The sequence below is a fragment of the Falco naumanni genome, chromosome 5 (assembly GCF_017639655.2).
Source record: "Falco naumanni isolate bFalNau1 chromosome 5, bFalNau1.pat, whole genome shotgun sequence".
Lineage (NCBI taxonomy): Eukaryota > Metazoa > Chordata > Aves > Falconiformes > Falconidae > Falco > Falco naumanni.
Genome location: NC_054058.1, coordinates 6,604,455 through 6,618,662, shown reverse-complemented (window position 1 = coordinate 6,618,662; position 14,208 = coordinate 6,604,455). Strand labels below are relative to the sequence as shown.

The 14,208-nt window shown below is 40.6% G+C and overlaps 1 protein-coding gene across 4 annotated transcripts in view; it reads left to right on the top strand.

The window, feature by feature from the left end:
• GRAMD1C (GRAM domain containing 1C) overlaps positions 1-14,208 on the top strand; it is a 53,039-nt gene that overhangs the window by 1,429 nt on the left and 37,402 nt on the right. For 3 of the 4 annotated variants that reach the window (XM_040596791.1, XM_040596790.1, XM_040596789.1), the window contains exon 2: positions 219-347. In XM_040596791.1, coding sequence (XP_040452725.1) covers positions 219-347 — 129 coding nt within the window. Of the gene's footprint in view, positions 1-218; positions 348-10,526; positions 10,687-14,208 lie in introns of those variants that run through there. The other variant, XM_040596792.1, reaches the window with a different exon arrangement.

Genomic DNA, 14,208 nt, shown 5'->3' with positions numbered 1-14,208 from the left:
TGATAAAAATGTAAGTGATAACTAAATATAGTATACTCTGTAAAAAATGTAAAATGAATGAAAAGGCTGTCAGTGGGAAGCGTTTCCATGCCACTCACCTCGGTGAAACTAGCATGTCAAGTTTCATTTAATATATAGTTCTTAAATGGATTAACCATCATCTTATTTCACCTTTCTCCTCCATTGTTGAATTGCATACCTTGCTTCTGTGTTCACAGGAAGTTCATGAAGTGGATCATGGTCTTATTAGCCAGCTACTTGCTGATTCAGAGGAGACTCTTGGTTTGTGCACAGAGAAAATGCAGGGTCCTGCTCAGTATAGCTGGAGTACTGACTGGAGCTTTTGGGTAATGAGTTTTATCTTTCTTCTAACTTGTGTTATATTTATAAATATGTATGTCTTAATTTATATATGTGTGTGTATGTACTAGCTGTATATGCCCGGTTCTCATGTTGCTGTGTAGTCATGAATTAGTAAAGTGCTCTCCACCCATGTAGTGGGGTAGGTAATTTTATCATTATCATCTTACTAAAGTGTAAGCTGAGACTGAGAGGGGGTGAAATTTTTACCTGATGTCAAGTATCAAGTTAGTGACAGGCCTTCTGGCTTCTGTGCCCAGTCCTGTCTCCCAGTTCCTTGCATGGTTTGTTAACCTATCCACTGTTGATGCTTTTTAACAGTAAGGGCTGAGTTTTGATTCTCAGTGTTGTGTGGTTCTTCTGATGTGGTTTCCTAGTGCCTTGTGTTTTGTCAAGTAAACACGTTTGTTTTCCACAAGAGTAAATAAGTTTCTTTTTTTCAGTGTAAGGAACGGGATTTGTGAATAAGAAGGGCAGAAAGGCGAGGTTTAATTTTGTTCTCTCCAGAGAGATCTTCCACTGAAAGTGGAGGGTGTAATAATAAATGCTGGTTTTAATACTTTTATTATGCCCTTGACGGGTTTTTCTTCCCCTCCCTTCACCGCCCCTCCCAATGCCATGAGAGAGGGTAAACCTAGAGCTGTAGTCTTAGAGCATATATTGTGCTATTAGTTTGGTGGCTGGTGTTAGGTTGGGAAGGGGAACACTAGCGCGTGCAGCCACAGGCAGGGTAAGACCTTATCTCATGAGAGACTTGGATTCCCTTCCTCGCAGCTCTGACAGTCTGACTCGGGTTCTGTGTCAGGTGGCCTCAGTAAATTGGCATGCTTCAGCTTTTGCATAGGAACATCATTAGGACTATCGTGTCTTTGTCCTGATGAGGTCATCAGTGTCTTCATTGTGCTCACCGGATGAAAGATTAAGTAACTAGCAAAGGCTATAGGGAATCTGTGGCTGAGCTGTGAGCAGAACTGGGGGGGGTCAGATTTCCCAACTCCTTATTTATAAATTTAACTTGTATGTCTTTTCATCTCTCCTGTGCAAGCTAAGCAGATGTCCTAAGGGTCAGAAGACTGATTTTGCATCTCAGGCCTTAGCATAAACTTTCCTCAAAATGCATGTGTACTCTTAAAGTGGGCGACACTAGCCTGGAGCCAATGGCAGTGGGATGGGCCAAATGAATCCTGGCAGGTTGTAGAATTGTGTTGATAGGGAGTGAGTACTCGGATTGTTGTCCACTGTTCCTACAGTGACTAAGACTATACAGGGTGGTTTTGCCCAGCTGTATCTCTGTACTTGAATCGATAGATAGCAAGTCATGCTGTGCAGACATCATAACTGCCAGCTATGCTCTTGTTAGATGGCAAATCAGATTGTGTAAACTAACTCTTGATTATTTGTATACAACAGTTAATGCAGTTGATGGTATATGTGAGGAAGAAACCTGTTTAGGTCTTGGGATCAGTTTGTTGGACTTTCATTTAGCAACTCAGTCTTTCCTTGATGAGCTTGGCAATCTAAAAGTCAGTAAAATATAATATATGAAGATAAGTGTGCAATAGTCTTTGCATTTTTATGTTTGAGAGCTGTGCCAAAGGCTAGAAGTTTCTTTGAACAGAGCTGTAGGGGTGTGTGATGCAGGGTTTTGTGCATCCTCACAGAGCTACTTTCTGCCTGTAGTGTAACACGTGCTGGTAATTTCAGGGCAATGAGGTCCTTCAGTGCAGAGTTGGCTGCTAAAAGTGTGAGGTGTTGCCTAGTATGATTAAATGGTTGCCTTCTGTCTATGGTTTGTACTCCAAGACCTCAGTATTTGTTTGAAGTTGGTGTTTATCTAGTTCTGCAAATATGACCTTGCAGTTAAAACAAAGGAACTGTGTAAATATTCGCCTCTTGTAAGATAGTGCTGTGGCTTGTAAAATTCTAGCAGTACCGTTTGTCACTGATTAGTTTTTAAAACATCTACTGATCTCATTATAGGAGGATGTGATACTCGCTCTCTCACACTTAAGGGAACCAAACTTAGAGGTAGTGAGAGGCAGGAAGTCACAAGTTCAAGGCAAAAATTAAGATCTTCTAGTTAAAATGTTATGTCATTGGCATCTTTCCCTGTTCTTCCCTGCCTTTCTAGACAGAAAACGTGTTTTAATAACTTGCACGGTTGATGATCAGCTGCTGACTATATAAACAAATCATTAAAACTCCCTAAATACTGAGTCATAGTAAATGTGTAGGTGATAACACAGAAGGCAGCTTGTTGTAGTGTGTGCAAAGCATGTGTCACTAACATTTGACAAAGGATGATCTTTGTGTCCTGTGGCAGGTGTGGATTTGTTGTTAGGCTCATGCCTACTCTTAAGTCAGTAGAATAAAGAATTGCTACAACAGCATGACTAGCCTGCGGTAGCATCCAGGGATCAGCTCTGCTGCCTGGGTTATTAGCTTTGAGAGGCTGCATGTTTCTGGTCACTTTGGTTTGCTCCAAGGATTGGTTTCTTCTAAGTATGTACACCTGCTTCTCTAATGGTGGAAACAAAATGTGGATGTTAGAGCCCAACTGGTTTGACTTCAATTTTTCATGGATTTGAGTGGGAGTAGGCAATTGTGCCATGCCTCTAGAAGTCAGGCCAGGTATCATGAATGCTCAATAGGTGCTGTGAGCACATGTAATTAGCAGCAAGCTAGGGTTGGGAGCCTCTGGCATATCATCTCTTTCCTGGCAGTGGTGAGAAGGAAAGGTAGCAGAAAAAACAGCAGGGAAGAAAGAAAAGAAGAGAATCCTGCCTACTATGCGTAATTTTTCCCCATCTCTCAAAAAAAATAATACTTTGGATAGCTTTATTGAAAAAAAATTGAGAAAGAATTCATTTTCTGTGCTACTGTAAGCAATTCTTAAACTGGTGGTGTTACTAACTGCTATTTTTAAGGTGGGTGGTAGTTGGGGGGTGTTTTTTGGTTTGTTTTGGTGTTTTTTTGAAGATTCTTTCCTGAAGGTGGACAAAGCTAGACTTCTTTCCTCCTCCAGTGAGGTTATAGAAAACTTGCTTGCAAACTTAATCTCAGGGCTTTCCCTCTTTACTGGAACCTGCGAAGCCTGCATTTACTTTTAAATGGTTCTCATTTTGGCAACTGCAAATAGAAGTGCTGAAAGTCAGAGATGCATTGGAAATTAAGTGGCATCTGGAAGCCGTACCTCAAGGTTCTGAATTCACTTTTTATCCTTCTTATGCTGTTCATACTGAAATATAATTCAATTTAATATCCTTGGGAGAAGAAACCTGTGGAAGTCTTAAGTGTTCTACTGTAATGAAGAAGGTAAAGGTGAATGAGAAAGCTAACGAAAAGGATCCTTGCATCAAAAATGAGGGTCTTCTGTCTGGGGACTCTAGTTTCTATTAAAAACCAGTCAAAGTTCATGTATGTCTACAATAAGAAGAATGCCTGTGGAAAGAAAGAACAAAAAAGTAAGTCCTTCCCTTGCAGTAAAAAGGTAGGTGGAAAGAGTTGAAATCAGATGAGCATCTCGGAAAATGGCTTTTGTCTGGGAGGCTTGTTTAAGAATTTGGGAATGTGAGGCACCAAGGAGGTGCTGGGGGAAAAAAGCCTATTTGATTGCAAGGTAGTATCAGTTTAAAGTTGGTCAGTGTGGAGGAATAGAACAGCAGAAGCAAACAAGTGATACAGTGAAAAGTGAAAATAAGCCTTTTATTTCTCATAATACAAGAACAAGTGAGGTTGCACAAGATTTAGAAAAGGGTGTTTAATTTTTACAAACATGGATTTGGTTTCTATGAGAAAGAGCAAGTCTGTGGGAGCATGTGAGAATACGTGTGCCAAGAATACGATAAGCATATATGACTCAAACCTGCACAGAAGGGATGCAGATATACGCTACAGCTTCGTAAATAACTTCGTAAATAACTTGCTGCAGCACAGATACAAGCTGACGTATTTTGGGGCATGAGACTAGTAAGGGTTAGATTAAGTATTTCTTGCATCTATAATTCTTTGAATGTGCCTTCCACCTTTCTCTGAAGACCTCTGTTCACTCTGGGAATGTTTACTAGGCTTGTAAAATCTGTAGCTATGTTTTGGTAGGCTGGGATTTACGGCCTTATGACAGCTGCTTCATGTCCTGTATTGTGTATGTGATACATTACTTTTGATGAAAGCTTTTCTCCTCTGTGCCTCCAAATGCTTGGGTTGTGAAGGAGAGATGACATGGCCGGTGACATCAGAGGAGGATTTTTATCCTCCTTTTTATTTGCTGGTGCAAAGTAGTCTAAGGAGGATGAGGACTGGATAAATGCTGTAGGTCTCCAAAGAGAATAAAAATCTGAAACACACTTAGGCTGTTTTTTTCTGAAACATCAGTACAAATACCTTTCGCTGTGCTTGTATTTATTTATGACCTATCTGGAATCTCTAGGATAGATGCCTATTTTTTAGCCCTGTGATGGCACTGTTATACAGATGCAGTGTTTTAAAATGGTAAAAGAAGATGAACTATATAGTTCTGACTAATCCTTGAATGTGGCTGATTAGGCTAAAGTTTTTCTCACTTCTTTTCACCCTGGGAATCTCTTTACTGCTGTTGATGCAGCTCCAAACTGAGCAGATCTGACTGCCATCAAGTTTCAGCCTGTTCTGAACAAAGACTGGCAGTCGGTGCTGTCTAAATCAGCTTTTCCCAGCTGCAGCAGTGGGAAGCTCTAATATAATGTGACTTATTAGAGACATCTGAAGAATTAGTCTAGAACCTGAGGATGAAGTGTTATAGATCAGGAAGAAAATACTTCAGGTTCATGTGATTTACTTTTTTTTTTAAGTCACTGGGAGCAAAGCCATTAGAAATGCAATATAGTTCAGAAAATCAGCATGGAGTTGGCTGAATGATGATATCCTTTGAATCAGAGGACAGTTTGTGGCTTGTGGAATGAAAGGTTTAAAAGGCAGCTCCAGGAGATGCAAGTAAGCTTTTTCGGGGGGTGTGTGTGTCTTTGTGGTTTTTTTTCAGCTTTGTTCAGTATTTCTGCATAACAAGCACTGTTCTTCAAGTCTGCTACAGGTGGGCTACTTGCATCCTTTTGGAGGGAAAGATGGCAGGTAACCGAAACTGCATCGGATGTGATTGTTTAAAGTCATTAGTGGCAACTGGGAGTAGAAAATTCTCCAGGAGGTACTTAAGGAAAAAATAATCAAAATCTGAGATCTTTTGTTGAGGTTTAGGTGATTTGGGACACGCTTACCTATAAGAAAACATAAGAGCACTCCAGATAAGCATATGGCTTTTCAGCTAATGACAGCTCTGGAAGTTATATTTTGTGTCATCCTATGTAGCAGATGGTTGTGCACTAATGGAGTTATATCAAGATTCCGTGGTGATATTGGCAGCATTTTAGAAATTAGGTGGAGTAAGGTGGGTTTTTTTTGGTTTTTTTTTTTACGTAGTCCTTCTTTATTGAAGTTGCTTGCAGAGTCAGTAAAGTCTGTGGGTTTTTGCTGTACCTGTTCAGAATGAGTGGAGGTATGTGATTGTGAGCTGTAGCGTATGTGGCTCCTATCAGCTAGTACTGATACGTGTCTCCCAATAGCTGACGCTTTGCATTCTATTTTAATATAAAATTGAAGAAAAATTATGTATGGTCTGTGTTTGCTGAGAACGGTTCAATCAAATCTGGTAGCAGCTTTTGATAAATGACTAAGAGCAAAATCTGCATTTTCTTTTCTAAGGTAGAAGAGATCAAATTAGGAACAACTGTTTTGGGGTAATTGCTTAGTGAGTGCTATTTTCCATGTAATTTCAAGTACAGTAGGGCTACCAGCAGACTTAACGAGATGGCAAGTGTAATTATACTAAAACAGTTCATGTACTTGGCTACAGTGACTACTGTTAACTATGTAACTACTGTTGTAGTTTGTTTAATATGCTCCTTCAGGTTGTCATTGTAGTCCTGATCCAAAGTATTTATGTATCCTTCTATGAGTTGCTGGAAAGTAAATGACGCCAAGAGGAGTTACTACCAAGATGACTGATTGTTTCCTTTATGACATCTTTTTCTGACCAATATTTGGGGACTGTTACTAATCTTAGATACGAATCGGAGATGCCAGAGTCCAATTGTGGCAAAGTAAGGAAGAAAAAGTGCAACTGAAGTATGTAATTCTTTTGCTTCTTGTTTGGTTACTTTTTTGTGTTAAGTAATCTTGGTGGGACTTTGTGGTAGGTAAGGAAGACAGATGTTCAGAAGTAATGTCTTTACTGTATGAGTTGCCCCTGCATGCCTCCCCCCGCTTCCCCCCCAAAAACAATCAACACCCCAAACAAAACAAAACCCAAAACATCTGGATATTTTTCCCCCTGTTTAAGTGGATCAAGTGAGTGTAAAGACAGGCAGTTTGACTTTTTTTCATTACTTAGGCAGCCTGCAGTGAAAGATCAGGTGAAGGAACAGATGTTGTTAACAAATAACATTGGCTAATTGTTTCACACACATGCTGTAGGAACAAATAAGAGTCAGATGAAACTGCTGTTTGGAAAGGAATGTATTTTTTATCCAAAAGGAAATCATCTTGGCTGAGCTTTTAATTGCTATTGCATCATATTGGTTAGCTGTTGAAACCTGGACAACATAGTTACAGGACTGGAAATTAAACTGGGGAGTGGACAGATTGTCTGGGCTGAAGGATAACTTTGTGCTGGGAGGGTGACAAACTCACTTCAATTACACAGTGTTAAAATAGTAACTGGAGAGTTCATACAAACACATTTGGTTTATTTATATTGTTTTAGAACTTGATGTGTCACAAGGGTTTTTTGTTGCTTTTTTGTGCTTTGAAGTGAGGAAAGTAGGTACAGAATCACAGTTTTTAGATGAAAAGGAGCTAGGCTTTTCTAAAACTTAAAACTCTTACGAACTTGGCTTTGCTAGAGTCTTGGGGAGGCAGCAAGAAGCAGGGTCTCTGGCAGGGGCATTATAGGCATAATTTTAGTACCAGATCCAAAGAAATTATTGCCAGCTATGGATGGTATTGATGAGAATGCTGAGTAAATCTGAGACTGGAGCATCTTGCCTCCTGGAAGCTAAAAGCACTTCAGTTTCCAGTTGAGAGTTGGGGAAGATGTTGGTTGGTGGAAGTGTCCAGATCTCTTGAATTTTTTGCTTAACCTTCTTATTTTAAATTTAATTTCAAATATAATTAATTACATCTACCAAGTACCTCTTGAGTTTGGATGAAACAAACATTTATCAGCCTTATTGCTAATTGCAAATGTCCACACTCAGGTTTTTAGTCAGCTGTAGATGGTGTTATAAACAGGAAATGCATTTAAATCACTCATCCTCATGCTGCTTCGGAGGCCTGAGTCACACTGATACCCAGGCTTTGGCAGCACCTTTCGATGATCACGCTGAGTCCTCTTACTGTCTTTCTGATGGCAAGAAATCGCCAGTGAATATTTTTCTGTATGGATTTGCCTCCCAAGATCTTGCTGCTCTTTCAGAGAATCTTCACAGAGAAGATTCCCTGTGATGTGTCCTAGCTTTGCTTTGGGAAGGCAGAAGAGTTGCCTCGTTTTTCTGGTGAAACCAGTTCCTGATATTTACATATGTAGCTGATCTTGACAACAGAACTGTGGGCCATCCAAAGCCACCACCCAGCTAAGTGTGCACAGAGAACTGCTTAATGCTAGTGAGCAGCTGTGGCTGGCAAAATGACTGTAAATATAGTCTCATTGTGTTTGACTGTCTTCTCCTTTCAAGCATTTGGATATAATCAGTGATTTAAAAGCCTTGAGATGCTTTTTTCTGCTGCTTCTCTCTGCTTCCTTAGTAGGGCTGTGCTAGGAGAGAGAGGGATCTCTCTTCCCTACTGCTGAGAGAGTAATTAGCCACATTCAGCCAGGTGCCCAAGGGGATCTGACTTGTGTGGGTGAGGTGGATGCACTGTGGAGACACCTGCCTCTTCTCTTACAGCTCTGAAACCTTGTGTGTGTTGTGATGGCTTCTAGGGGATGCAGTCTTGCAGCTGGGGATGGGTGGGTGATGCCAAGCAGCAAAGAGGGACTCCACAGCCCCTCACTGCTGTCGTGGCTCGTGGTCTGTGCAGGGTGAAGCTCCTAGGCAGTCTGCTGTTCCCTCTGCAGTCTTCCTCGCATCCAGAACAGCCTCTTACACAAACGGCAGCCAGAGCCTGACTTCACGTAGTTACTCGCAGAAATGTAGCAGCCTGGGTCTAGGTAAGGCAGATGGAAAGGGACAGACAGCACAAAGAAAACTGAAGGGATGTACGCCTGCTGTTCGCCTTTCAGAGCTGGTGGAGGAGGTGGGCAGTAGCATACTGATTGATTTTTGGGAGCTTGGGTGTGCATGAAACATGCGCTGATCTCCTCCCCTCCTGCTCTGGAGCTCAGATTGAGGAGTTTTCTTAGCAAGGGCTTGACTTATAAAGTAATGGCCAAGCCTTGTGTGAAAGTAGACTTGGGTCCACCGAGTTACCAGCTGTAGATGTCCTCTGCCTTTAAGACTGGTGCATGGGCTGCACCCTTCTTCAGTGATGCGGAGGAAGAGCACTGGGCACAGAGTGCTCTGTTCCAAGCTGGTGTTTCCCTGGTGATGGTACTTTCCTCTGCAGTCCCCTTTGGGACTTTTGTGAACTTGAAATGACCTATGCTGTTGCAGCCAGCCTCCCAAAATCCGTGTAGATGATAGTGACTTTAGAGTGGAGCTGGGCAGCTCTCATGACCCCTGCCCGCCCCCCCCCCCCCCCCCAGGTTTTCTTTGAACTGCATGCAGAACATGCCGCAATGTTTGAGTGCGTGTTCTGCCAGGCTAGTGTGTTTCAGCCTGTTTTCCACACTGGCGTGCAAGCAGAGGCTGGCAGAACACTAGCTAGCTCTTCTGGATGGTGTCCAGCACCGGCTCTGAGCAAGTGGGTGAGAGCGGGGGGGAGCCAGAGGGGCTGCCTGAGTGTTGGCCAGGGATTTGCATGGGTTGGAACAGGCTGCAGGCAGCTAGAGAAGGAGGGATGTGTAGGGGGTGTGTGTCTTCTGACTTTACGTTAGTTTCGTGCCTCTGTCAGTTTTATTTCTGAAATGGAGCATATGCTTTGCTCCTTATTGTACATGTCAAACTTGAGACTTTTATATCCAAATCAGAGCTGTTATGAAAGTACATTGGCTTCACCATTTAAAAATGCTTTAGAACACTTACTTGCAGAAAGAAAGTACCGAATACTACAAAGCAATTGCTTCAGAATAAGCAGGGGATATTCTGAGTCCAAACTATTTTTTTTTCCTAGGGAGAAGTCTATAATACTACTAATGACAAGAGGTTTTCTTACAATTGATAAGGTTATCAGCTGACTTTCCCAAGGACCTTGTTGGAATAGCTTCAGCTGAACTTTATTTCAATGAAATTTAATGGCTTGTGAAATTCAGCTAATTCTGGTGGGATCTTGAAGGAGAAACCTGAGAGAGTTCCTCATGTGTTATAAAATGAAATACTTACCTACAATATTCTTCCATATCTTTTCTATTTTCTATTGTGTTCTTTTTCCCTAAAGAACATGGAAAAAGTATCTTTTAACTGGCTTTTCAACTTGACGTTCTCTGAAGAAATACCTTTACATCTTTCAACTTTTAAAATGTTAAGTCTTTGAGTTTCCTGCTTGGGAAGGAAGCCAAATTTAAAAATTCTTCACAAAAAATGATATTTTGTTCTATTTCTAATTCTATAACCTGATGCTAGCAGCGTAGTTCCCAGTAATTCATATGATGCTAAATTTTCTCATCTGTCAAAAATCATAATTATGGCAACTTTAGTTGTGGATTTTGTAGGCAGTTTTCCAAGCCATGAGCCAGCATGGGGGACTCTTATCTTTAGCCTTGTTTATGGGATCTCATGGGATTTAAAAACAACTCCATAAAACCATCAAAAAACCGAAATCCTAGAAAATACAGTAGCTCAAGTACTTGTTCATCACCTGTATTTCAATATCCCTTCCTTGAAATTCTACGTGCTGTATTTCCAACAGAAGAAATAGTTGCACCAGAAATCTTACTGGATGCCACTCAGCCAGTACACAGATGCCTCTGGAGGAGAACTGCCATTGGTTTGTTTTCTGCTCAGTCACTAAAAAAATGTTAAAATCTGTTTCTCCTTCAGCCTCGGCAAATAAGAGGGGGGCTGGGCCACAGAAGGGGACATAATGACCCCAGTGCACAGCCCTGTGCCAGCCAGTGGCCCACTGGAAGAGTGCCCTGTGCTCATGAGACTCCCCTCTCCAGAGAAGTTAAGGGTGAATGAAGAAGAGCATTTAATGAATGTAAGTAAAATAGTCCTGGCTCCTTAAACTCTTCCTGCTCACTCCCACTGTGGCTATGAGTTTGTTTCTGTTTCCTTGAGAGCATGGGAACTTTTGGAAGGCAGGCTCCTAGGGAATACGATGGCTGAGCCAACCCTGGCAGCAGTTGCTTGTTTTTCTTTCTCTTCTTTTATTGGTTAACATGCCTTATATGACCTATGAATTAAATGCAACTAAATGTGTGGATAATCAGGTGTGATAAATACCGCCTTAGTTAAAAAAATAACAACCAACCAGAAGTGGACACTCTGTACACATCCAGTCCCAAGGTGCACGATGTACTGTACACAGCACAGAAGTCACCTTAGGTAAGGTGGTGTCGCCCTTCAGGTCCTGTGAGTGGTTCTTTCCCTGTGCAAGTTTAATGTTTTTGTGCTTCAAGAGAAAGGGAAGAACAGTAAGTTACTGCTAGTAAAGCTTATGACTACTTAATAATTTAAATTTATTTTTTAACCCCAAATTCTTCTGTGATTCTGTCAAGGTATGGTTAGTGAAAAATAGATCACTGTAACAGTGGATTCAGACTGTTTGCGACAGAGTAAACAGAACAAGTCTGACACTTTCTAAATACATCCTCCTGCTTGTTTTCAGAAAAATGGAAAACTGTGCCCTAGAACTCTGAAAAACAGAAGGGAGACTGGTAGTCGTGTGGACGAGAGCTTCCACTGTGATTCTGTGCCTAAAAGCAAATGTGAGTCGGATTTATGTGTTTGCAGTGACTTCTGCAATGCTACATCTAGCTCTCAAGAAGCACACTGAAAATAGGAGGAGATTCAGAAGAGCCACGAGAATAAGTCTGAAAAAAAATCTTTTTGCTAATAGACTTGAAACTTAATCCTTACCCCAAAAGATGATGTGGGGTAACTTGCTCACAATCCAAAAATAATTCACAAAGATATGATTAACCAGCAGACCACTAGAAGAGCTCTCCATAGCTGGGATGGATTTTTTTCCATCGGGGTGACTCTTAAATTATGATGATTTTTTTTTTTCTTTCCCAAAGGGAATTTTTATCATTGCAGCTCTAGTTTTGAAGCAGGAGCTAAATTGCAGGATAGCTGCGGTGTGTGTGTTACAGATTAGATTTAGATGGACAATAATGAACTTTTCTGGACTGAAGAAATGGCTGCAGTGGAATCAACTTTTCTGTGATGGAAAGGCTTGTCAGACTTGGCACGTTTGGCAGGTAGCCTCAGCAGAGGGACTGCCATCTCTGTGCCATGGGAGTTGTTCTTGCCTTTTAGATAAGTCCGCCTGAATCTGTTTTGGAGTATGTGGAGTCTTAAGTCAGCCTGCCTTACGCGGCTAAATAAGGCTTTTGTTTAGGGCTGTTAACTTCGCACTCTCCTAGCCTAGTGAGGCTTTAGACTCACTGAAAGTGGGATGTTGGTATGTTCTATTTGTTTTGTTCTTTCATTTATTTATTATTCTTTCTCCCTTGCCAGATAAGTTTCAAGAGTACATGTAGTGTTTTTGTATAAAATCAAACTCCTCTCTGTGTGATGTTCTTCTGGAGGCTGTTTTCTTTTTCTTCTGATGCGAAGAAGGATTTTAGAGGGGAGAAGACAATGCATAGAAATGCAGCATTTTTTTGCCTGGATATTTAATGTTTGTTTTAATGTGTTAGCGTAGGATTAAGTACTTTCATCTTAACATTATTAATATCTCCAAATTTGGTTTTGACTATGTGTAGAAACTTCATAGGAAAGTACAGGCCACACTCTTCTGCCTTTGGAGAATAGCACATCAAGTGGTCTTTAAGTGGGGTGTAGAGGTAGTGGTACGGATTTGCTTGCTTGTAGACAGAGGAGCAAAGCCATGTGTCTTGATTGGCCATATTTTGATAGTTAAGTGAGGCTTCCAAGCATAAAAGGGGGAGTAGGTTGGGCAGCTTTCTTATGGGCTTGTTTGATTTTTGGGACCCCAGGCACTCGGTGGTAATGGATATCAGGACTGAAGCTCAGTGGGAGGCATGTGTGTGTCTTTTAAAATGAGGTGACATCAGAACTGTGTTACTGTAGTAGTGACATCAACTTATGTGTGTTCTCAGCTGTTTGTATTCAAGGCTACATGTCAAAACTATAGAACACAAATTGCCAGGTAATGTGATTTTTGTGGTGTCTCAAAACAAGGGCAAAACACTAACAAAGCAAATGCAAAATTATTACTGTCATTAGCAGATATTAAAAAAGCACATGCTGCTTTGCTGAGGTCGATTGACTATTTGCATGCTTAGTGGTATGTGTAATCAAGTAGTTCTCTAATGATTAACATTTTTGCTGTACTCCTAGGAGAAGGTGCAACTTAATTTTCCTCTGCAGTTTGCTAGATGCCTCAAATTATTTGCAGTGTCCACACTTTAAAGATGTAAATGTGAAGGGAAGCTATTTTTTTAACAGGCTCCTATCATATAAATAACTCTGCTCAGTCCTATTTAAGTTCATATAATTTTTTTTCTGGAACATGACTTTAAATAGTTGGACTCTGGTCCATTTCTAAACAAGGTATGAGAATCGCTTGGTTATGTGTCTTCAAGTAGTATCTGTTTCTTGCGTAACTGTCTTCTGTAAACTTTCTGGATGGCACTGGAGGTTTTTCTGCTTATACTATTTTACAGGTGTCTGGTATATTTTGTGGCTTCATATAAAGAATGCTAATATGTTGTTGGCTGGACTTAATAATTTTCTTAGTGATTAAATATAACATACCCATAAATGCCTAAGATTATTCTTGGGCAAAGTGTTTGCCTGATGACTTATAATTAAACTTAGAAATGTGGATGTGCTAAAAATGAGTTGCTGTTTTAATCTCTTAAATGCCATACTACAGCCTAATTTATGCCTTTCTTCTTTTAATATTTCATGGTAAGTTTTGTAACCCAGAGGTGGCAACCTGCCTCAAATGCAGGTATAATAGAATAGTGATTATCAGAGATGCTGTATTCATAGAAATGGAAGTGTCTTATTTTCATCACTTTAAGGAAACTGATCGCACCAGCAGTGTTAAAACTAGCCCTGTTGTTTCCCAAGTCCATGGAGTGATCTCTTAATCACCAAGTCATATGCTGAGTATGTATTTAAGTGAGCTAGTTTTCATGCAAAGTAAGGAAAAGATAAGGTTAAAAAGTTTGTGTGCTTGCTTTTTTCTGCTGATTAGATAAGGATTCAGAACAGGCTTTTAATAATGTCCTGAGAGCTCCGTAGAAATCTACAATTAGTAAAAGGCTTTCTTATTATCTTTGTCACTCATGAAAGAGAATGCTTCTAAATGCCAGTGAGGGTTTGAGACAAGCTATAGCAGGTTTTATGCTACAGAAAAATCCCATTTCTAAGTAAAACTCAAAAGATCTTGAGTTTGGATTCTTGGAGCTGTTGAACTGTCAGATTCAGGCATTAATACAAACATCTGTGATACTGTACTGTTCCTGTTCTCCTCTCCCTGATTCCTTTGTCTTGTAACGACAAAAATGCTTAACTTCAGCGT